Source organism: Moschus berezovskii, chromosome 7, assembly GCF_049115385.1.
Source record: "Moschus berezovskii isolate FMDL1 chromosome 7, NW_MosBer_1.0, whole genome shotgun sequence".
NCBI lineage: Eukaryota > Metazoa > Chordata > Mammalia > Artiodactyla > Moschidae > Moschus > Moschus berezovskii.
In genome coordinates this window covers 112,822,032-112,844,336 of record NC_142466.1, presented here as the reverse complement: position 1 = coordinate 112,844,336, position 22,305 = coordinate 112,822,032, and the positions used below count along the sequence as shown (strand labels likewise).

At 48.7% G+C, this 22,305-nt stretch overlaps 1 protein-coding gene across 1 annotated transcript in view; it reads right to left on the bottom strand.

Moving 5' to 3' along the window:
• PAPPA (pappalysin 1) overlaps positions 1-22,305 on the bottom strand; it is a 271,571-nt gene that overhangs the window by 72,581 nt on the left and 176,685 nt on the right. Inside the window, exons 11-13 of the mRNA XM_055427748.2 lie at positions 9,922-10,035; positions 8,794-8,929; positions 6,461-6,674 (exon numbers count right to left, since the gene is read on the bottom strand). Of these exons, the coding sequence (XP_055283723.1) occupies positions 6,461-6,674; positions 8,794-8,929; positions 9,922-10,035 (464 nt within the window). The remainder of the gene's footprint in view (positions 1-6,460; positions 6,675-8,793; positions 8,930-9,921; positions 10,036-22,305) is intronic.

Sequence of the window (22,305 nt, the reverse complement as noted above, 5' to 3'; positions counted from 1 at the left end):
TTAACAACCCGAGTCTCAGTTTCCTCCTCTGTTGAGTGGAGGCCATAAAGTGGTCCATCTCTCAAGGCTGTCAAAACCAGGTGACGTGTCAGCCACTGGCTCATCTATTCAACACACTTGCCTGGGGATCTCACTGCATGGCAGACACTGTTGCAGACACTACGTGGCTTTGAGGAGGGAGGCGAGTGCCGAAGACAAGTCATAAGTGAGCCTGTTTTAGACAGGACACCCCAGGTGAGACTGCAGAGGCCGACGGCTGGGGGAGGGGTGGGCGGGGCACGCTGCACAGAGGGGTCGGGAAGCCTCCTCCGGAAGGGGATCAGCCACGTGAAGGTTTGGAGCAGAGCGAATTCCAGGCAGAAGGAAGGGCATGTGCAAAGGTCCGGGACAGGTTGGAATTTGGCGTGTTTGCAGAACAGAAAGGCCAGTGCATGAGACATGCTATGCAAACTATGATGTACCTTGAGAAGGGGGTCCCTCTCCTCTGGCTCCTACTACAGAAGGAAAACATCCCCTATTCACATGGGCTGCCTGACCAACAAAAGTCCTTGTTCAAATGGGGAGAGCCGATGACCAGTCAACTTTCTCCACTGCAGGACTTCTCAGAACCATGAATTCTAACACACATGCTGGGTTTCCAGAAGGGACTAACGCATGCATAACTTCCCAAGCGCTGATAGCCTTAGCCCGTGGCACATTTCTTAAGACTAGGGTCCTCTGGAGTGTATCTGAGGGAATGCGGCCTCCCTGCATTTTCAGGACATCCGTCTGCACCTGGCTTATAGGCTTGAGGACAGGAAGAAAAGCGGATGAGGAAGCATCCCAGGTTCTGGCAGCTGCGTTTTACCTACATCATCTTATCCGCATCCGCACTGCAACTCCATGAGGTGGGGTTATCAGTCCCATTTCTGAGAAGAAGACCTAAGACTAAGCGAGTTGAAATCACGTGCCCAAAGGCACTCGGCGTGGACAGGACTCTGGCACGGATCTGCCTCTCTGACCCGAAGTCCCTGCTCTTCCCTTTGCTGTCCTGTTAGCTGGAAAGGGCTGTGTGAACACATTGCCCAAAAATGATAAACATCACCCCAGAGGCCCCTCCCAAATAACTCCCTGACACAGCTCTGTCATTTCTGAAACAAAAAAACAAAAATCAAAACAAGGAAAACAAAACAAAAGCCTCTGCCTTCATTAAAAAAGGAAAGGAGTGGGGAGGGATTTCATACCAGCGATGGGCTGTCATAAAATAACAAAAGAAGGGGGAAAAGAAAAGAAGCCACTTCTCAGAAGGGAAGAGAGCAGTTGATCCCATTGGGGGAAGGGATATAGGTAATTTTACCAATAAAATTCACACACCCGGGCAAAGGTGACACGAGGCACCTTCCCTGCCCTGTGCAAAGATAATCAGATACTTATGAACTGTCTTTTCTTCCTATACCTATGTTATTTACATAGAGACTCAAATTCCACACAGAGGCAGATCCTTAAGTGATCTGACAGTCCTCCAATTGTCACCCCCCACAGTCAACTGAAAGGGCCCCCGATTGTGCATAATGTGGGATACCAGTGTACCCCTCAACTGGGAGAGAGGAAGCCAGAGGTGACAGGCCTGGTGAGGGCTCCCCTCCTGGCTCCCCCTTGACCCATGGCTTAACTCCTGAGGTTACTTAGCTGCAATTATGCCATGGGGCAGTGGGGGCAGTAAACAGGCAGCTGGGTTATAAATCATTCTGAGCTGCTCGGCTGGGGACAGCCAAAAAGACAGCACGTGCGATGCTGGAAAAGGAAGGGGGAAATGCTCTTGGCACGAGCACTACAGGATCACTTGAGAAGTGAGACAAACGAAGAGTCAGCACGGTAGGACTGTTTTTCTGCCCAGCAGTGGGGCTACCGCAGGAAGTGATCCCAGCAGGCTCTTCTTCCCTGGAATTCTAGAAGTGAGCCGGTGATGTGGTGGGTGCGGCATTGGGAGGCAGGGTCAGTAGCTACAGGGTCTGGCCGACCATCTGAATGGCCAGGTGAGCTGAGTGGGGCGTGGCCAGTGGGAGGCCGCCTGCTGACCAGAGCCCCGTCTCCAGTCCCAGGATCTGAGTGGGCCCGATGTTCCAAATCTTGTGATGTGTTTAAGAGCGGAAAGGATTCTGGCCTTTACTCTGTACTCTCCTGATAGTTAACTATTACAGGTAATTTAAAAATATGTCAAATAAGGGCCAAAAAAAACACAAGTTGCTGGGGCCTCTGGGACAGCTGTTTTGATACCTCTGACGATGGGGATGAGGGGTGAAGAGCTTTGCCCTGGAAGTCCCAAGACCTGGATTCCAATGCCATGTGGTTCTGCATCCTAACCCACTGGGGTGACTTTAGGAAACACTTTCCCTGCCTGAACCTTAGGTTTTGCATCCTCGAACGAGGGTAAGGAACCAGAGAATCTCTTCATGCCTCCTAACTTCCAGGGGTCAAGTCAGGGTGTGGACAAAACCATGGAGACATATAATTTCAGAGCCCGCTGGAAGGGGAACAAGCAGACTTTGATAATCCCACGTTTTGACAAGGATATGGAGGTACAGGGATTTTGACAGGCAGGCCGAGGCTGGAGTGTGGCTTGGACAGCATCTTAGAGAACTATCAGGCATATCTATATGGGTGAGATGGCGCATGCTTAGGCACGGAAGTTCCATTTGCAGGCATATCCCCCAGGCTAGCCACTCCCAACAGATGTTCCGAGACATGCTGATCCATTCAAGGGTGGGACACTGGGTGACCCTGGGGATGGCAACCTGAGGCCTGGACCGTCCAGCTGTGAGAAGCTTCCTTCTACGCTCCCAATCTTACAGACAGATTCCTAGAGAGCCCCCAGTCAGGGAACAGACTCCAGGGTCTCTTGGTTCCAGCCTGTAGGCACCCACTCTGATGCCACCACTACCAATAACTACCAGACTAAGTTCACTCTGGCTGCAAGGAGTGAGTCTAGTCACACGAAGAATTTATTGTCCCCTTGGAAGGAAAGTTATGACCAGCCTAGACAGCATATTAAAAAGCAGAGACATTACTTTGTCAACAAAGGTCCATCTAGTCGAGGCTACGGTTTTTCCAGCAGTCATGGATGGATGTGAAAGTTGGACTATAATGAAAGCTGAGCGCCAAAGAACTGATGCTTTTGAACTGTGCTGTTGGAGGAGACTCTTGAGAGTCCCGTGGACTGAAAGGAGATCCAACCAGTCCATCCTAAAGGAGATCAGTCCCGGGTATTCATTGGAAGGACTGATGTTGAAGCTGAAACTCCAATACTTAGGCCACCTGATGCGAAGAGTTGATTCATTTGAAAAGACCCCGATACTGGGGAAGATTGAAGGCAGGAGGAGAAGGGGATGACAGAGGATGAGATGGTTGGATGGCATCACTGACTCGATGGACATGGGTTTGGGTGGACTCCGGGAGTTGGTGATGGACAGGGAGGCCTGGCGTGCTGCAGTCCATGGGGTTACAAAGAGTTGGCCACAACTGAGTGACGGAACTGAATTGAACTGAAGGCTGATCCTCTAAAGGCTAGCTGTCAATCAGAGCTGCTTCTGTCAGGATGCTCTGACGTGGAAAAAGTGGGAAGAATTTGAGGTAGAGAAAGGAAGAGAATGCAAAAGATGTGAGGGAGGGGAAGAAGTGAGGGAAGAAGCTAACTTTCTAAAGACACGGCCCACTGCAGGTCATACTAAACTGCTCAGTCTCTGTTTAGAACTACAGGCCAATGGCGCATGCGCGCGCATGCGTGTCTCCAACCCCCGAAGCCTCAGTTCCTGGCGGCCCCTTTTCTCACTGAAGAAGCCTCATAGCTTCCAACCATCAAGAGCGTCCCCGTCCTTCCCCCTTCCCCTTCTTGGTGCGGAGCTGGAACTCAGCTAGAATTCTACCACTGGACCTCTCCTTTGGAACCAGATCCTGTTTCCCTGGGTCTCTGAATTTACTTCAAGTTCCGCACAGGGACAGAGACTGTTGAATCCGGGTCAGAACACACACGCCTGGACTGATTTTGCTGTGATGAGGTTTCTCCCGTGGCAGCTCACTAGCTATCACGCTGCCCTCAGGAGAAGAGAAAGAAAGCAAGGAGGGAAAAGGGGGTGAGAGAGGAGGAAGGGGAAGAGACGGAGGGAGGAGAGAGAGCCGGAAGGAGAAGAGGTGGGGAGGAGATGGGAGCGGGGCTCTGAGCAGGGAGCGGAAGGGGTGTGTTGGGGGGTGGGGGCCACACTTTACTACCTGGGAAGCAGCTGAGAGTCAAGTGGGCCAGTTCCACTAGAGCAGCTGAGCTATAAAAACGGATGCTGTTTACCTTGGTGTTTCGAGAATGAAGAGAAGCATCCCGTGGCTTTTTACACTTGTTGCTTGTTTTTCTTTTCTTTCCTCCTGGTTTGTTTGTCTTAATGCATCTGCACGTTTGCACAGTCCTGTCTGCTAGGGTAAATCCCTCTTCAGCGCCCCAGGAGCAGCTGCGGTCCTCCCCGACTCCCCACCCCACTCCCACCCCACAGCCCTGGCATTCAGGAGGAGCGGCCTATCTCAGACCCAGGGAGCTCAGGGTCCAGCCGGCCGGCCCCGGGAGCTGCACCTCCGTCACCCAACTCTGTCTCACTGACAAGTGCTCACAGGGAGACGCCCCGGGAAGTCCTCTCCTCTCCTGGGTGAGTCTGGTCCTGGTGAGCAGAGTGTGGTTCTCAGGGGCGGACGAAGCGCGATCTTACCTCCCACTCCCCGACAGCCTGGACTCAGTCACTCTGTCCGGACCTCAGCAGACGGGGGTGATGCTGAAATCAGTGTGGGTCCCTCCCCTTCCCTCTCAGCGCTCCTGCCTCTGGGGAATCACACTGTTCCAAGTGGAAGGAACCACAGAGAATGCAGACGCATCACTGCTGTCGTCCCACACGTGGGGAGACAGGCCGGAGGAGAGAGGGGTCTGGCTCCCCATCCCACCACCAGCCAGAGAAAAGACAACGTCCTGCCCCAGTTCTGTGTTTCCATGAGAGGTCAAAGGACTCAGTACACACTTACTGATGGGCTTGTTTTCAAGGTGAAACACTTCTTACTGTTTCCTTGGGACACGGGAACTGCTCATGAAGGATTCAAAGAAGCCAGCGCTGGCCTCAGTCAACTTGGGGATGGTCTTGGTGGCTGGTTAGGAATGGGAAAGCGTTGCAGAGAGGGTCTGATGGATTTGCATTTTCCGTCGACATTGTTTCCCTGGGTTCTGAGAATTAACTTATTTTTATAGTCTGGAGAGGCAGGGATGAAAAAGCCCTCGCAGGGTGAAATACACAATGCATGATATTTAAGGAGCGCTTGTGCCTCTGAAGGATTGCGACAGACTTTGCACAACAGAAGCTAGAGACAGTGGCTGCAAAACAATGTGGGTTTTGCAACCACCTTTTGTGTCCTCTGGTGGCAGGGGCGTGGGAAAGGCTGGGGTCCCCTCTCCCCACTCCTCCTTTCTCTCCTGCTCCCAGGTATACAGGGCAGGGCTGAACTGCCTTTCAGAGGGCCCTGCTCTGGGGGAGCCCACTGAGACCCCCAACTCTTTAATGTCAGAGATGCTGTGTGACTCTGGACCAACCCTTCCTGTTCTGAAAACCCAGAGAGTAACACGGAAGTTTGGACAGTGCGGATATACTAGATGAGTTCCGAGGCTTCTTGCAGCTCAAGTCTAAGAACTTTATGTGGAATTCTGCACAGAGAAGCATCAGCATCACACTAGCAAGTGGTGATCAACACTATGAACACGTTATCTTTGCACAGTGCCTGAGAGTTCGCAGGAGCACTTTCATCTGCGGCACACCGTTTAATTCTCACGACCACCCTACCGGGAAGATATTACTCCAAAGAAGACAACTGAGACTCACCAAAGTGAAGGGGGACAAGTCAGGAAGGGGCAGATTCAAACTCAGGTCAGAGTGTCACGAGAGCTCATATTTTGTCCAGGAAGGATGGCCCTCTCCTAGCTCCACACTAGGTACATTAACAGATACAGATCAAAGGCACTGCAGAGCCATGTGCTTAAAAGACAGCCACCAGGACCCCTGGGGTCTCTCCCAGGAGGGTTATGCCTCTTGCCTGTGCTACTTAGGAAGCAGAATGTTCAGTATTTCAGAGCAGGAAGACAGCTAATCCACCACCCCTCACTTCGTTCAAATGAGGATGCTGAGCTTCAGAGAGGGAAAGTGATGCTCCCAGGGTCACCCTGCAGGTTGCCGTCAGCGCTGGGACCTCAGACAAGGGGAAAGAGTCCTCCTTCCACAGCCTTGTCTCTACTGCCCTCCCGCACCCCCCGGAACTCAGAGTCGTGGGGTCCTCCCAAGCCCCAAGGCAGAGCCGGCCAGAGGCCAGACGATGGAGAAGGGAGAAACACACAGACATTTTCCTGCAACACCCATGGCTGCCCGGCTCCAGGGTCCACCCCGGCGCGCAGGCCTGGGTGCCTTACCTCTGCTCGGCAGAGCTGTAGGTCTCCCCTCTCTGGCAGCTGCTCAGGGTGACGGGGTCAAAGTTGTCGAAGGAGCGGAGGGCCACCCCCGAGATGGCGACCAGGGGTGAACTGAAGCTCACGCGTACCGCCTGGCTGTGGTAGAAGGGCTGGCTGAGGTCATGGACCACAGGGATAATCAGGGGATTGTTCCGGCAGCTCAGGACGTGGAGGCCTGTCAGGGGAGACAGAGGGCCGGGGGGCCAGGCTCATTACTCAAGGCCAGTCACGCCCTCCCCAACAGGCCCTTCCCGAAGCCCCCAGACCCTTTCATGTCACTGCACAAAAGCACCATTGGGTGGCCAGTGGGGATTTTGAGTTTGATTGAAAGTTTCTTTGTCTGCCTTTTTCTCTTGGCTCCAAATCTTTCCAATCCCCTCGCCTCGCCGCTCCCTAAGCTCTCCCTTCACCTAGCGCCCACGGCCCCTCCCTCCCCCTCAAAGGGCCACCCCTGGGCCAAGCCTTGCTGGCACTCACTTCCCTCCCTCTGAGCTGCTAGTTTTCAGGCAGTCGTCAAGATGAGGGAAACAAATCACAGAAATAGGTCATTGTTGGGGTAAAAAAAAGCCTCCTCTCATTTTTAAGCTAGGAACCTGGGACCAGACCTGTGCGGTAAGGACCTCTGCATCCATTTGGCAGAGAGGAGAGGCAGAAACGTGTCAGGAGGTGGCTTTCCAGGGGGACACAGAGCAGTGTGCCATACAGAGTCCAAGGAGAATCCAAACGGCTCCACCCAGAAGGTCTCAGTTCTTTCTAGAAGTCGCCAGGCTTTGAAAAGTGGGGAGCGAGTGGGGCAAGGAGGAAGGGAAAGGGAGGAGAATGATGGGGTGGGCTGGAGTTGGGAACACCAAAGCCAGCTTTGGTGTTTGATGGACATCAGCCCTTGGCTTCGTCGGCCTCCCTGACAGCTCGAGTGGCAGAGTCTGCCTGCTATGCGGGAGACCCGGGTTTGATCCCTGTGATGGGAAAATCCCCTGGAGAAGGGAACGACTACCCACTCCAGTGTTCTTGCCTGGGGAATCCCATGGACAGGACAGACTTGTGGGTTACAGTCCATGGGTTGTAGAGGGTCAGAGACGATCGGGCGGCTGACACCGATAACGGATACTCGCTTCTTCACCATGTGAGTCCACCGAGCCCCTGACGCTCAGTGTCTGCCTCTGCAAAGTGAGGTCATCCTGACCAAGCGCCGGGAGTCCTGCTCTGCTGGGCGTGAGGCCCCCAGTCTAGCAGCTCTACATCTGTGGCCCACCGGCATAGAACTGCGGAGCCTCCACGGGAATGCCAGGGTGCTGAGGATGCAGGACAGGGGAGCCGAGGGGGAGGGACAGACAGACACTAGGGTACCAAATAGCAGGATCCAAGGCTCTCTGCTGGAGCCCAAGTCTCTCCCATTCCTCTGAAAACCTCTCCACAGAGCCCTTTGCGATGCCAGGACAGCTATGAAAATATTTGCTTCTCGCTTAGCGACATTTCCCAGGAATCTGGATGAATCCAGAGGGGTTTCCTTTCCCTTCCTTATTAATGCATTTCCCCCTTGCCTTGAAAACTGACCAAATAAGTAAACATAAAAACAAAACAAAACCCCTCCCCACTGCCTGAGCTGCGGCTTGACCCTGACGTAACCCCTGGCGAGCTTGCTTCCTATGGGGCTTTGAAACAAGCTCCTTGTGGAATCATACGGGCACAGCTTTGAAGCCAGGACTTCTGCTGGCCTGGAATTCCAGAGTAGACTGGGCAGGGTGTCTGGGTAGTGTGGGAGGGGATGGTGGGGCTTTCTGAGTGTGGGGTCTTGTGCTCGGCACCGGTCACAACATCTCAAGTGAGAGCTCATTTGCTATCACGGACGGCCCTCGTTACAGGGTGAAGGGCAGGGGGCGATGATTCTGAAAACCTGGCTTCCCTGCTTGCTGACTGACTCTGGCCATGTGACCCGGGCCTCTCGACGTTGTCTCTCTGGGTCTCAGGTGATGATACATATAATGGAACAGCATCTTTACTCAGTCTCCTTCCTGGGTCCTCTGAGATCTCCTGGGATGCCTGAGGGTGAAGGCGTTGCGGGAGAAGGGACCTACTGAGAAGAGGACTTTGACCTGAATCTCTTACCCTCATACCCATCCAATTCGGGCTTCTCAACGTATGCACACACACTCATCCTGATCTGAAGACAACCTGACGGTAAACCGAGCAGCAAGAAGAGGCGACAGGAGGCGAGAACTCATTCTCAGCCGATCCTTACAAACCACCCACGGGCAGATGGGGAGGCAGGTAGCAAGAGCAAGCCATACGCTCACCTAGATCGTGGCTCTGTTCATTGGTATCAAGAAGCTGGACGCTGATGGTTTCCTGCTTCTGGTCCCCATAGTAGGTCCCATCAGTCACCAGGTGGACGATGACGGCTGTAGCGACCATTGGTTGAGAAAAGTACGCCTGAAATACAGAAAACAGGAGGCTCAGCCATGCAGCTAGGCATGCTGCATAATGGGGCAGCATGGGGCAGGGGTTTTGAGAAGAATCTTCCATTTCGGGAGCTGGACTACTTATACGGTCCACAATGGGAACAGGGAGGCAGCGAAACCTCAGAGCAAAGAGCATAGCCTCTGAGGTCAAAGACTGTTCCCATCTTGGCTCTGCTCTTTTCAAGCTGTGTGATGCCCAGTAATGGCTGAGCCACTCTGGGCCTAAATTCTTTCACCTCTCAGTCACGGATCTGTAAATAGATACACCACAGGATGCCTGGGAGGCTCTGGGAAGATACCAAGAGGCCCAGCACACACTAAACCCACATGAAACGAGGCTTATTATTCATCACTGCTCCCTGCTGACCAACCTCTGGACTAGGCATCAAGGAGGCAAAGGTAAATAAGGCGTGCCTTTGCATTTCTGTAGATGGCGGAGGTCAATGCAGGTGAGTAACACACACTTCCAACACTTGAAACAATCGCAGTCCACAGTCAGGAAGACGGGCCCATGGACAGCTACAGAATACCACGGCGCATGACGAGTGCCACCCAACAGATGACCACACGTGGAGGACCAGAAGGGCCCGTGGCCAGCTACAGAATACCACGGCGCATGACAAGTGCCATCCAACAGATGACCACACGTGGAGGATTAGAAGGGAAAGGACAGTTCCTTCTCCCTGGAGGGCTCAGTGAAGACTTCAAGGCAAGGCAATTCAAAAGAACGACATCTAAATTATATCTAAACTCTCGGCCGAAACAAGACTGACTGAAGGCATCCCACGAGCAACTAAGGGATTCCATTCCAGGAAGCACCCTGCTGCTAACAGTTTTGTTCTCTGTCCGTGCCATTAACACACTCAGCGGGTAGACAAAACCATCCTGAGAAAGGGCCAAGGGAGACAGTGCTTCCTGGGGGCCTCTGCTGGACAGTCTGAGGCTCTCAAAGCTTTGACTTACCCGGACCCAGAAAGTGGTCTGAGCCAGCTGGGAATACGGGTAGCTGACGGTGCATGGGTACCAGGCGTGCTGAGAAATGCCTTCACTGAGATCGATCACCTTGGTCCGACACACCTGGAAAAAAAAATAAAGGGAAACAAACGTCTTAGAGGGTCTTGGAGGTTGAATTAAATTCAACTTGACAACACCTCACTATCCACCTATTCTGGAAGAAACAGTGTTGAACAGACAAGAGTCTATTCCAGGAGCCCACACTCTAATAATGCGGATGAGAAAATCTTCAGTGGTATTCAGGAAAGGAGGGATAACACATTTGGGTGGTAGAGATGTCAGAGAAGTTCTTGTGGGGACAGGTCCTAGAGGAGTTGACACTTGAGTCAGGTCTGGAAAAATAGGGTGGCTGCAGACGGAAGGGTATCGCCCATGGAAGGAACAGAAGTAAAGGCTCAGAGGAAAGTAGAAGCCCCGGATGATGAGCTGCTTGGTATAATCAGAACTTGGGGAAAGTGGCAGCAAAGGCAGGCCTCAGGGCCTGAATCTGTCACAGACACTGAATACCAAGCGTCCCTTCAGGACAAATCTATAAGTGGTGCTCAGAGCCAGATTAAGGACACAGGCTGGAACAGCGTCAGCATCTGTTCTCCCCGAAGAACACCGGCTCCACACACACACAGCCCGTATCTGCACACACACACAGCCCCTCGTTCCCAATGACAGAAATATCAAATGACAGTCCAAGAAACACGAAGCATGTATAGACAAGTAGAATTCTTCAAACTGAGGAATTTCCTGTCCCAATGTCATTTCATCCCGTTGGTTCAATCATTCATTGCAATACTATTTATTGAGTAACTGCAATTGGTCAAACACTCTGGGACAAGACATCAGACAAGGGAGGCAGGGTGAGGAGCTTGGGGTGACAACGCGTGCAGGCACTCATCAAGGAATCACATATGTCTACGTAACTGTCAGCTGTAGTCCAGAAAAGAACCATGATGGAAAAGGAAGAGCGGCTATGATACTCGAGATACGTCAGACTCTTTGCAAAAGGTCATCCCAAATTAGTGTTTTTCCTTGCATCTCTATTGTGACTTCTTTCTCAATATTCTCTGAGAATTTGGGCCTGTCATTCCAGATCTGTGGGTCTCAGGTGACTCGTCAAAAAGTAAGGCTAACTAGAGAACTCTAAGGTCTTATAAGCTATGAAAAGAAAAATGAGATAATCTAATGTCAATTACACAAACATACACATGTAAAACAAAAAAAAAAGGAAAGGAAAAAATATATATATATACAAGGATCAAGACTATCCATTCCGGCAATATCTAAAGTAGCAAAAGATCAGGGATATGCCATCATCAAAAACCTACAAACAATAAATATTAAGAAAAGGTGTGGAGAAAAGGGAACACTTTTACACTGTTGGTGGGAATGTAAATTGATACAGCCACTATGGAGAACAGTATGGAGAGTCCTTAAAAAACTAGGAATAAAACCATCATATGACCCAGCAATCCCACCACTAGGCATATACCCTGAGGAAACCAAAATTGAAAGACACACACACTCCAATGTTCGCTGCAGCTCTATTTACAATAGCTAGAACATGGAAGCGACCTAGATGTCCATGTGGTACATATATACGATGGAATATTACTCAGCCATAAAATGGGACGCATTTGAGTCAGTCCTAATGAGGTGGATGAACCCAGAGCCAATTATAAAGAGTGAAGTAAGTCAGAAAGAGAAAAACAAATATCGTATATCAACGCATGTATATGGAATCTAGAAAGATGGTACTGATGAACCTACATGCAGAGCAGCAGTGGAGACACAGAGAACAGACTGATGGACACGGCGATGGCGTGAGGAAGGAGAGGGTGGGAGGAATGGAGATAGTACATGGAAACATGCATTACCATAGGTAAGACAGACAGCCAAAAGGGACTTGCTGTGTGACTCAGGGGATTCAGACCAGGGCTCTGTAACAACCTAGAGGTGGGCAGGGAGGCGGGAGGGATGCTCAGGTGGGAAGGGACATGGGTAAACCTATGGCTGATTCGTGTTGATGTTTGGCAGAAAGAAACACAATCCTGTAAAGCAATTACCTTTCAATTAAAGATAAATAAAAAAATATCAGGGAGAGTTTACATGCTCCCCTGTTGAAGAAGGGGTGAGTAAAGACACTACATTCACATGGTAGGATTCCATAAGCAAAAGAATATTAAGAGGACTGCATGAGATTGAAATGTGGGGATGATCCTGAGAATGTCTGACGCCTGATTCAATATGGACCCTGGCCAAGAAAAGTAGAAGCCCTATTTGTGAGTTCACAGATGACAACACAGAGGGATTGCAAAAGCACGGCATGGAACAAATAAAGAACGAGGGATAAGTGGATAAGTACATTAGGATTCTATTTATTAAAATCAAACAAAGTTAGACTATACCCAGGGAGTCATACAGGTGAGGGTAGAAGAATTAAAAATAGCATGGAAAGTTGCACATCGAATTTACTAATCAAAGTCAAACTAAAACATGGTCGCACTGTAATCCACAATTGCAAGCTGCAATGCTTTCTTTTAAAATAAACATTTTGTTTTGGAATAATTTTTTTTTGTTTGTTTTAATTTTATTTATTTATTTATTTTTTTGCATTACAATAGTTTAATATGAACAATCAGAACTAATTAACAGTATAACAATATTTTACAACTGAAATAATTAAAATAAACTATAAAATTACTACATAAAACAGGTCTGATCTAGCTTATTTACTTTCTATAATTTCTTCAGTGCTGCAAAACCATTTATTTCTTTTTTTTTTTTTCATGTTTTAATAAACACTTCGTCTTTTTGTATTGCTTTTTTTTTTATCACAATAATAGAAATATAACATCATATATCACTGTAAAACACATTTCCACATAAATGCTGATAAGCACAAAATATTTTTCATCATTTACATTTTAACTGTAATAATATATGGCAGAATTAAAGCTGCATCCATCATGTGTCTAACTCACCTTGCTGTAATGAATTTTTAAATGTAATGGTTTCTGTTGCAAAGTAAAATCGTACATAATGTCTAGTGACACAGTACGCTGGTGGATGGGTGGATTTGGAAAATGGAAATGCAACTTCATTTTTAATTAGATTTATAAACTTCACCACCTCCACCTCCAGCCAGCTTCCCAACCCTCCCTTCCACCACTATTATTTATTTATTTATTTATTTTTTTAAAATGAGGCTTTTAATTAATGTTTGACAGAGCTGATTCAGGTTGAATAGACTAAATTTCTTTAAACAAACTTACTTATACTCCAGAGTCCTTTAAAAACTTAATAGCATTTATACATTGAAGGTATTTGATTTTCTTGTAACTAGCACTTCAAATGCAACAAGCATTTGAAGCAACAAGCATTTGACCCAACAAGTAAAACTTTCTACAGTTCATAACTTTTATAAATAAAATAAATTAAATGTACAGTGAATAAGTTCTCTGAAATATTTCAATATTTCTGCAGGTTTAGTAACATCGTAAAATACATTTCAACTAAAATTCACAAATCTAAAAATCTGTTAGGCATTTTTAGGCGTTTTAAGTTGGAAATGAAGACCAATGTTACATCGTAATATGCCAATTACAAATAGTACTTCAAATAGCAAATACTACAGTTTGTCCCAAACTTTAAAAACTATTCACGAACTCAACACTGAACTATTGATGGCTATGAGAATTGTTTCCTAGCCTTTTTGAAAATTTCAACCCATTTACGTTTAAGGTAATTATTGATAAGTACGATCCCGTAGCCATTTTCTTTATTACTTTGGGTTCAAGTTTATACACTCTTTCTGTGTATCCTGTCTAGAGAAGATCCTTTAGCATTTGTTGGAGAGCTGGTTTGGTGATGCTGAATTCCCTCAGCTTTTGCTTGTCTGTAAAGCTTTTGATTTTTCCTTCATATTTGAATGAGATCCTTGCTGGGTATAGTAATCTGGGCTGTAGGGTATTTTCTTTCATCACTTTAAGTATGTCTTGCCACTCCCTTCTGGCCTGAAGAGTTTCTGTTGAAAGATCAGCTGTTATCCTTATGGGAATCCCCTTATGTGTTATTTGCTGCTTTTCCCTTGCTGCTTTTAATATTTGTTCTTTGTGTTTGATCTTTGTTAATTTGATTAATATGTGTCTTGGAGTATTTCGCCTTGGGTTTATCCTGTTGGGGACTCTCTGGGTTTCTTGGACTTGGGTGATTATTTCTTTCCCTATTTTAGGGAAGTTTTCAACTATTATCTCCTCAAGTATTCTCTCATGGTCTTTCTTTTTGTCTTCTTCTTCTGGGACTCCTATGATTCGAATGTTGGAGCGTTTAACATTGTCCCAGAGGTCTCTAATATTGTCCTCATTTCTTTTAATTCGTTTTTCTTTTTTCCTCTCTGTTTCATTTATTTCTACAATTTTATCTTCTAGTTCGCTAATCCTGTCTTCTGCCTCTGTTATTCTATTGTTTGTTCCCTCCAGAGTGTTTCTGATCTCATCTATTGCATTATTCATTGTATATTGACTCTTTTTTATTTCTTCTAAGTCCTTATTAAATCTTTCTTCCATCTTCTCAATCCTTTTCTCCAGGTTATTTATCTGTAACTCCATTTTGCTTTCAAGATTTTGAATCATTTTCACCATCAAAATTTGAAATTCTTTATCAGGTAGAGTCCCTATATCTTCTTCTTTTGTTTGTGTTGGTGGGCAATTATCTTGTTCCTTTACTTGCTGGGTTGAATAATTTTATATTTACAGGAAACTTGCAAAGGAAGAAACACCAAGAGTTCCATATATGCTTCACCCAGTTTCCCTTAAAGTTAACAGCTTCAGTTCATTCTTGAAATATCGAATAGAAGAAGAAAAGTGTCTTAACCAACTTTGGAGAATCACACCGTCACTCAGGGAGTTCCTGCAGTGGTGAGTTGGGTTAAGATACCTGGTCCTGGTTCCAACTGCCTCAACATTTGATGTGGAATTGCGGACTAGCTATCTCCCATCGTTGGTTATCTCTCACATCTGAATGTTGGATTAGGTCATGGTTTTCCAAGGTGTCACCTATGGATTCCTAGGGTTGCTTGGAGGTGTCAGTCTGGGCATCAGGATGGGGGAAGATGTGCTTAGCTTCCGCCTGTTTCAACCAAGCATCTCTACCCATCTGTTTTATACATCAAGACGCCTTGTATTGTTTCATTTGAGAGCTTCATTGCTTTAAAACAGAAAAGGACTGAAACTTGTTCGTTGCCAAAGTTCCCCTTCCCCTTCCCCAAGGTGTCAGTGGGTCCTGGGAATACAGTGTTAGTTTCCTGAATGTCACAGGTAACTTCTTAAGGAGAGTAAAGGTGCCAAGAATCAACCATCTCATCGGCCAGAAATTAGGTGATGACTTCAGCTATTCAAATCCCTAGAAGCCTAATACCGAGGAGGCTGTGGGTAAAACACAGCCAATTTCATGGGCTGGCAGACTTTTTCAAGTTTATTTATTTTTCTCAAAAACAACGGAGACTGAGCTCAGGCAGATCCGCCAGGGGATTGGGTTACATTTTACAACAGTGCGAGACTTCGCATAAACTATCTCTGGCATCTGAAATCCAGGCCAGCGATTCGACATGTATCCTTTTGGAATTCTTTCCCCTTGTGTTCTTAGCTGCCTGTCCCCCAGCAGAGCGTGGTGGAGCGCATCTCTGGAGTGCCGAGCCCGGGGCTTATCTCTGCATCTACAGCATGCAGGGTCAGAGAAGTCTCCGACATGAACAGAGCCCTCTCACTGCTTAAACACAATTTCCTCTTATCTCATCAACTCTATCAGCACCAGACAGGGCTTAGAGGGATGTACTGCTGTTATTTTATTCTCCTGGTTTCCTATTTAGCGTCGTGCTTGTTTCGGGCTGGCTGTGATCCTGACCATGGACAGTCAAAGCAGGTCAGAGAGGAACAAACAAATGCAGCTGAACCTTTGCCCGAAGCCCCAGCCGATGTTAAAATCATCTATGTTCCTGGGGAGGTGGGGGAAGGTTACAGAGGAAGTGTGGGGGGTGAACACTTATAAGCCCCCTGCTTTTACAGACCTTATGTGAATTTGCTCATTTAGCAGCCACTGATGGAAGGCGGATGGCACACCGGGCTCTCTCTGAGGAAAAAATCCTTGCCCTTGGGCAAAGGTAGGGTCACATATCTAAGTGTGATCCCCAAGATACCTGATTCTATGCAGGAGCTCTGCTTTCATCCACCCATGTTTTGTACCTTCTAAAAAGGCAAATCTAATTCCACAAAGTCTTGCTGAGCAGTGTGGACTTCGCTGGACATGTTGTCGGGGAGCGAGCGGGGTGCTTCCGCTGCTCACCCCGTGTGGACTCACGCTCTCCCACCACCGCCCAGGCTGCTCTTTACTCCTCTCTCTTCAACCAGCGTCTTCAGCAACCTCCCCAACCTCCTTCACCCCCTCTCCCTTCCCAATCTCCACCTCTCTTCAATCCCAGGCAGAGTCATTCTGCTCACCCTCCCGGTCTCTAGACACAAGTCCTTCAGATGATGCCAAGGATTCGACCTTGACCCCTTGGTCAAGAGATGACCAAGCCCCAGTGATGTCCAGGAGGTGAACACAGCAACCTTTTGACTCTCTCTGTCCTACTGGTATGAACGAACTCTCCTCCCTTCCTTTACATCACTCACTGGTCTGTGGGATACATCACGGAGGCTCTAGAAGCATCGCAGTCTCTAGGCTCTTCTAGAGAGAAAGGAGAGGGTCTCCTCTAGCCAACAGTGATCTCGCTGCACTGTTTACTCCCAAGTTCGTGGCAGCATTATTTGCAACAGCCAAGATGTGAGAACAACCTAAATGTCATCAACAGACAAATGGATAAACTAAATGTGGTGGGTACAGACAATAGAACAGTATTAAACCTGAAAGAAGAAGGAAATGCTGCTACATCTGACTACACGGAGGAATCTCGAGGCTGCTCTAAGTGCACCGAGGTCATCACTAAGACAGACACTGCACGACTCCACTTACATGAGGTATCGAACACGGCCAAACCCACAGAACTGCAGAGCGGAATGGGAGCTGCCAGGGGCAGCAGGGAAAGGGACAAAGGAGTTGGTGTAAGCTTATAAATCAACGTATACCTTAACAATGAAGTCTCAGTTAAGCAAGTTGATTAAAATTTTAATAGATCTGCTGTATAACACTACACCTATAATCAATAATGGGGTTTCCTAGGTAGCTCAGTGGTAAAGAATTCACCCACAGTGCAGGAGACTTGCAGGAGATGTGGGTCTGATCCCTGAGTCAGGAAGATTCCCTGGAGAAGGAAATGGCAACCCACTCCAGTATTCTTGCCTGGGAAATCCCACGGACAGAGGAGCCCAGCGGGCTACAGTCCATGAGGTCACAAGGAGTCAGATACAATTAGAGACTAAACAATAGCAACATAGTCAATATCATTGTATTTTGCCCATAAAAACTTAAGAGGGTAGATTTCTTTTTAAGTGTTCTCATCACAATAAACTGAAATAAAATAGATAATATCATTTCGAATGATTGATATTGATATTCACTGTATGAATGAATAATTAACAAATGATTAAATGACTGAATAAATGCTTGAGTGAATGAATCAATAAATTAATAAATGGCTGAATACAGTAATAAATATATGATCCAGTGAAGGGGGGGGAAGAGAAATTCATATGATGTTGTCATGCAAAGAGCAGATGTGGTTGGGCTGGCAAGCATCTTCACTTGAGTCTTTTCAGGGTAAGAGGAGGAATTACCCTTCATCTTCTTGATTACTTCGCAGATGGGAGGCTCTCTTCCATTCATAAACAACCCAGCTTACCTTTGGGGAGATTCTTCCCAACAGCCAGGGGAAGATGTCTAGCTGTGCTTTCTTCTACTCTTTCCTCTAAGCAGCAACACTCATAAGCTTCCACATTGTAGAGCTTTAGAGTTAGCAGGACTTAAGTAGGTTATCAACTGGAAGCGTTTCTTTTTTGGTGGTCGAGGGAGGGCAGGTGTGTTGCACAATACATCACAGCAAGTAAGTGGCAAACCCAATAGGAAAACAATGACTTTCTGGCCACAGAACGGATGCCCTGTCCTCCCCTGTGTTCGACGCCCTCTCAAGCCTCCCCCCTTTACGCAGAACCATCCCTGGTGAGATTTCTCCCCGTGCCCAAGGATTCACAGCAGAAATCCCAGTGTCCACGTCACTTGCTTCTGCAGGAAGTGCAGCTCTGTTTCTGATCTGATGGAAGCTGGGCAAGTCACTGCCTTTCAACCTCATCTTAGTGCAGGAACCAGGGGGTGAACAGCCCCCTTTCCCCTTGACCTTGAAGGGGAAAGTCTCATCTTTAGCACACTGCCTCGACTCTCTGTCATCTTCAGAGATATCTGTGCTCACTTTAAAAATAGAAACCGAGAGACACCGGGGATGTGGGCCGGTTCTGTCTGCCACTTATCAGTTGGACACCTCCCCCATCCTGTCTCCCCATCTGTGAAGTGCAGTGGTGCCCCAGCAGCTTAAGAACACTATCCCCCAAGGTCTCACGGGCACAGTATCATTTAATCCTCTCATTTATTCAGGGAGGCTGGAATTATCCCATTTTTCTGATGAGGAAAGGCAGCACGGAGGCTTTCAATTACTCTTTCAAGCTTACACATCCAATTGTGTATAACAGCAGGATGCTGGACTCCGAGTCCAGGTTCTGTGGACTCAATCCCATGGCAGCACAATTGCTGTTTTGATTAAAACCTCTGCTTCCTCTGATGGAGAAGTAGGCACTGGGACCACGCTCCTCATCTCCAGTCACCCCACATCATCTGCCTGCTCCTGTGTGTGTGTGTTTGTGTGTGTACGCGCACTCTGTCTTGTCCTCCTCTTTGCGACCCTATGGACTGTAGCCTGCCAGACTCCTCTGTCCATGGGGTTCTCTAGGCAAGCAAACTGGAGCGGGTTGTCATTTTCTACTCCAGGGGATCTTCCCGACCCAGGGATCAAACCTGCACCTCCTGCACTGGCAGACAGATTCATTACCACTGCTCCATCCCGGCTCCAGAGGTTCCCTTGATTCGCTTTCACAATGAAGAATGCATCATATCGCCCTGGTTCTTACCCCATCCGCGGCTGCCCCTGGACCACAGGATGGAAACTTCCCTGGACACAGCTTACCAGGGCCTTGGGGAGCTGGTCCGGCCATGCCCCCAGGTGCACAGCCAGCGGCGCCCCATCCACGCAGGCGCACGCGGGTGCTCCCTTCCCCCAAACCACCCTCCCCGCACGTGCCACAGACTCCACCAGCGCGATGCTTGTGGCCAGTTTTCTTCCCCCTGCCCCACCCCCGCTCCCCTCCATGGCACTCCACGATGGCCCATTTCGTGAAACACTACACACACTTCAAAGCCAGTCTCAAATATCACACTTCCTCTGAAAGCCTTTGCTCACCCCCCCAGGCAGAATTAATCAATCCCTCTTATGTGTCCATATCGTTCTTTATATATGCCTCCGTTACAGCACTTGTCAGCTTGGATTATAGTTGTTTAGAGCTCAGTCTTATCCCTTTAAACTCTGAAGGCTTCCAAGGTGAGAACCATGTTTCATTTACCTGCAAATAAATCCCAGCAAATTGCCCAGCAGACAGGGCACAAGAGGCACCCAGTGAACACCGATAATGCCAGCAGGGTATACCAAGTGCCTGCTGTCTGCTGGGCACTGCTTTCAGGACTCTGTACGTATGAAAGCAGACAGGTGCTATTATTATACCCATTTTCTCTATAAGGAAATTGAAGCCCAGTAATTCACTGACATGAAGTCGACCAAACTCTGGGCTAGTGAGGGACAGGGAAGCCTGGTGTGCTGCAGTCCATGGGGCTGCAAAGAGTCGGACACGATTTAGCGACTGAACGACAACAAAGTTCACTGAAGGCCACCTGACTAGTTAGTAAAACCAAAACTCAATTCCAGGCACAAACTCAGCCCCCGCTCTTAACAGTAGTTATAATTTGAAGAGAGCTTGTCTACATAATGGCTCAGGGCTGTTATAGAGAATGGACTTGGGTTTTTTTTCTGGCTGTTTCTCCTGGTCTGCTGAATGGTTCAGCAGACAAAAGTAGGCCCTTCCAGGCCTGTTCTGGGAAGGGGCTGAGTGGTTAAAAGAGCCCCGGGCTGCCAGGATCCAGGACCTGCCTCTTAGAACCAACGCAGTTGCTGACTTTCTCTGACATTCATCGTTTCCGCTTGTAGAAGGATGGAGTAAGATGGAACCCTAAAGGGCTTTTCTGTTCTTACATTCTGCCACCTTTTGATGTCCAGTTCCTTCCAGCAAAAGTATCGACTCTGCAGTGAAATGTGACGCTCCTGTAGGTCTGAGTTGGCTCAGGGATCCCATGTCTCTGATACGCTGAGGCCAAAAGCTAACTCTTATCACAGCCAGCGTTTCTGTCTAAGGCAACTGGAGAAGTAACCTACAATTTTACTGCAGTCATTCCAGCAACATGTTTTCTGTTTTGTGTTATTTTTCTTTTCTTTTTGTGTGTGCTGCAAAAGAGCTGAAGTTCTTCTCCCAGAGCTTTGAGATCGTCGGATGTTTGAGCTGGGAAAGTCCTCAGAGATCTGATTCCAGCCATCATGCCTGACAGACAGGTGGGGGACAGAGCCCAGTGGGGAACAGAGAGACATCCTTGAAAGAACGCTGCACAGTCCTCTGGGCTGGCTCTCGACTGACAGAAGCAGAGGCCTCTGTGGCCCTAGGACTTGGGGACTTTCGTCCATACCAGGCACTGCCAGCCACGACACCCAGCACCCGCCTCCAAACCTCCTCCCTTGCAGAAGACTGCTTTCAATTAGAGGAGTTAACGATGTCTTGCTTTCAAAGGGTTTTTAAATCCAGTTTATCTTCCACCCACACACGATGTACACAAAGGCGGGGATGGAGAGGGAAGCGGGGAGTGGGCGTTCTAGCATTTTCCCTGCACAAGGGAGATGCCGGGAGGTTTCTCCTGAATTTCACTTTTACAGATTTACATGCCCTTTTGTCAGTCACAGGACAGAGGAAGTGCTCATCAAACCTCGAGCCCATCTTCTCCAGTTTCCTCTTTCAATCCAGAGGGATCTGGGAAAGGGGCTCACGGAAAAAGAGAGGAAAAGGAATAGGGAGGGGGAGGGGAGCATGCTGACGATAACAGTACACGTAAGCGCAGAAGTGTATGCACAACAAGCACTCATGCGCACGCGCGCGCACACACACACACACTCACACACACACTCTCCCCAGGCAGTGGTTCAGAATATTTCTACTTGGGCCACACGTTAACCTCAGGTTTACAGGCCCCATGCCAAGCCATTTCCCCAAGAACTGCAAGGCTGAAGAGGTGGGCAGGGGTCCTTGCTCTGAAGACTGCAGGCTGTAAGGGGCCTTGGGAGACCGGACATAGAGTCGCCAACATGAAATAAAGCTGCGTTTATAAAGCTGGCTTGGCTGTTCCTTCGAGAACATGCTGCTCCCTCCTCAGAGCTCCTGTTGGGGAGGGACAGGGCACCAGCTCTTAAGGATGGCCCCCTAGGACTGATGCTGCCCTGTGTATCATCTCCTCTGACCCTCACAATAACCCTGAGGAGTGACCGTTTTTTGTGTGTGTGTCCCTCCTGCAGAGATAAGGGCTCTGAGTTTGGACGGCACTGGCCGCTCCCCTGGGACCTAGAGGTCAAAGCCGAGTGGTCTGACTTAACGTCCGTCCTCCCCCCACCCTGTGGCTGGACGAGCCGAGGACGCTCCGTCACAGCCTTTGTGTAACACGTTGTGCTGGTTTCTCGTCCCTCTGCCCCCAGGCGTGAGCTTCGAGGACACCGCCCGCGCCTGACTGATCTCTCCTTTTCACTGGTGTCCAGTGCAGCTCACTGGGCAGGGCTCCTTGAACGTGGCCTTTGTTGAGATGACGTGGCTTTTCCAAGGCTGCAGACACGGTTCAGGGCTGACAACGTCTGATCCAGAAGCCTGGGTCTCCGGGGCCCTCGACCAGCGCTGGGAGGTGATGATGATCGCTGGATGCAGGAAGACACCAGAGACCCAGCATCCGTTCAGGAGCACCAGTACGCCTGGCAGCTGCACCCAGCTACCACCCAGGCTCATGCGGCTCTGACGTGCCATGAACAAGCTGATGACAATGAGAACTGGTACTCACAGTCATCCCTCTCATTAGTGTAATGCACTCCAGAGCCTGGTTGACTCCACTGCTTCATTTACTCCCTAAAACCACCCTGTGAGAAGCTGAGACTGACACCTCAAGGAAGCGCAATGGCCCTTGAGCCAGCAGAGCAGTTGAGGCCCATATGTGGGGTCAGGGTGG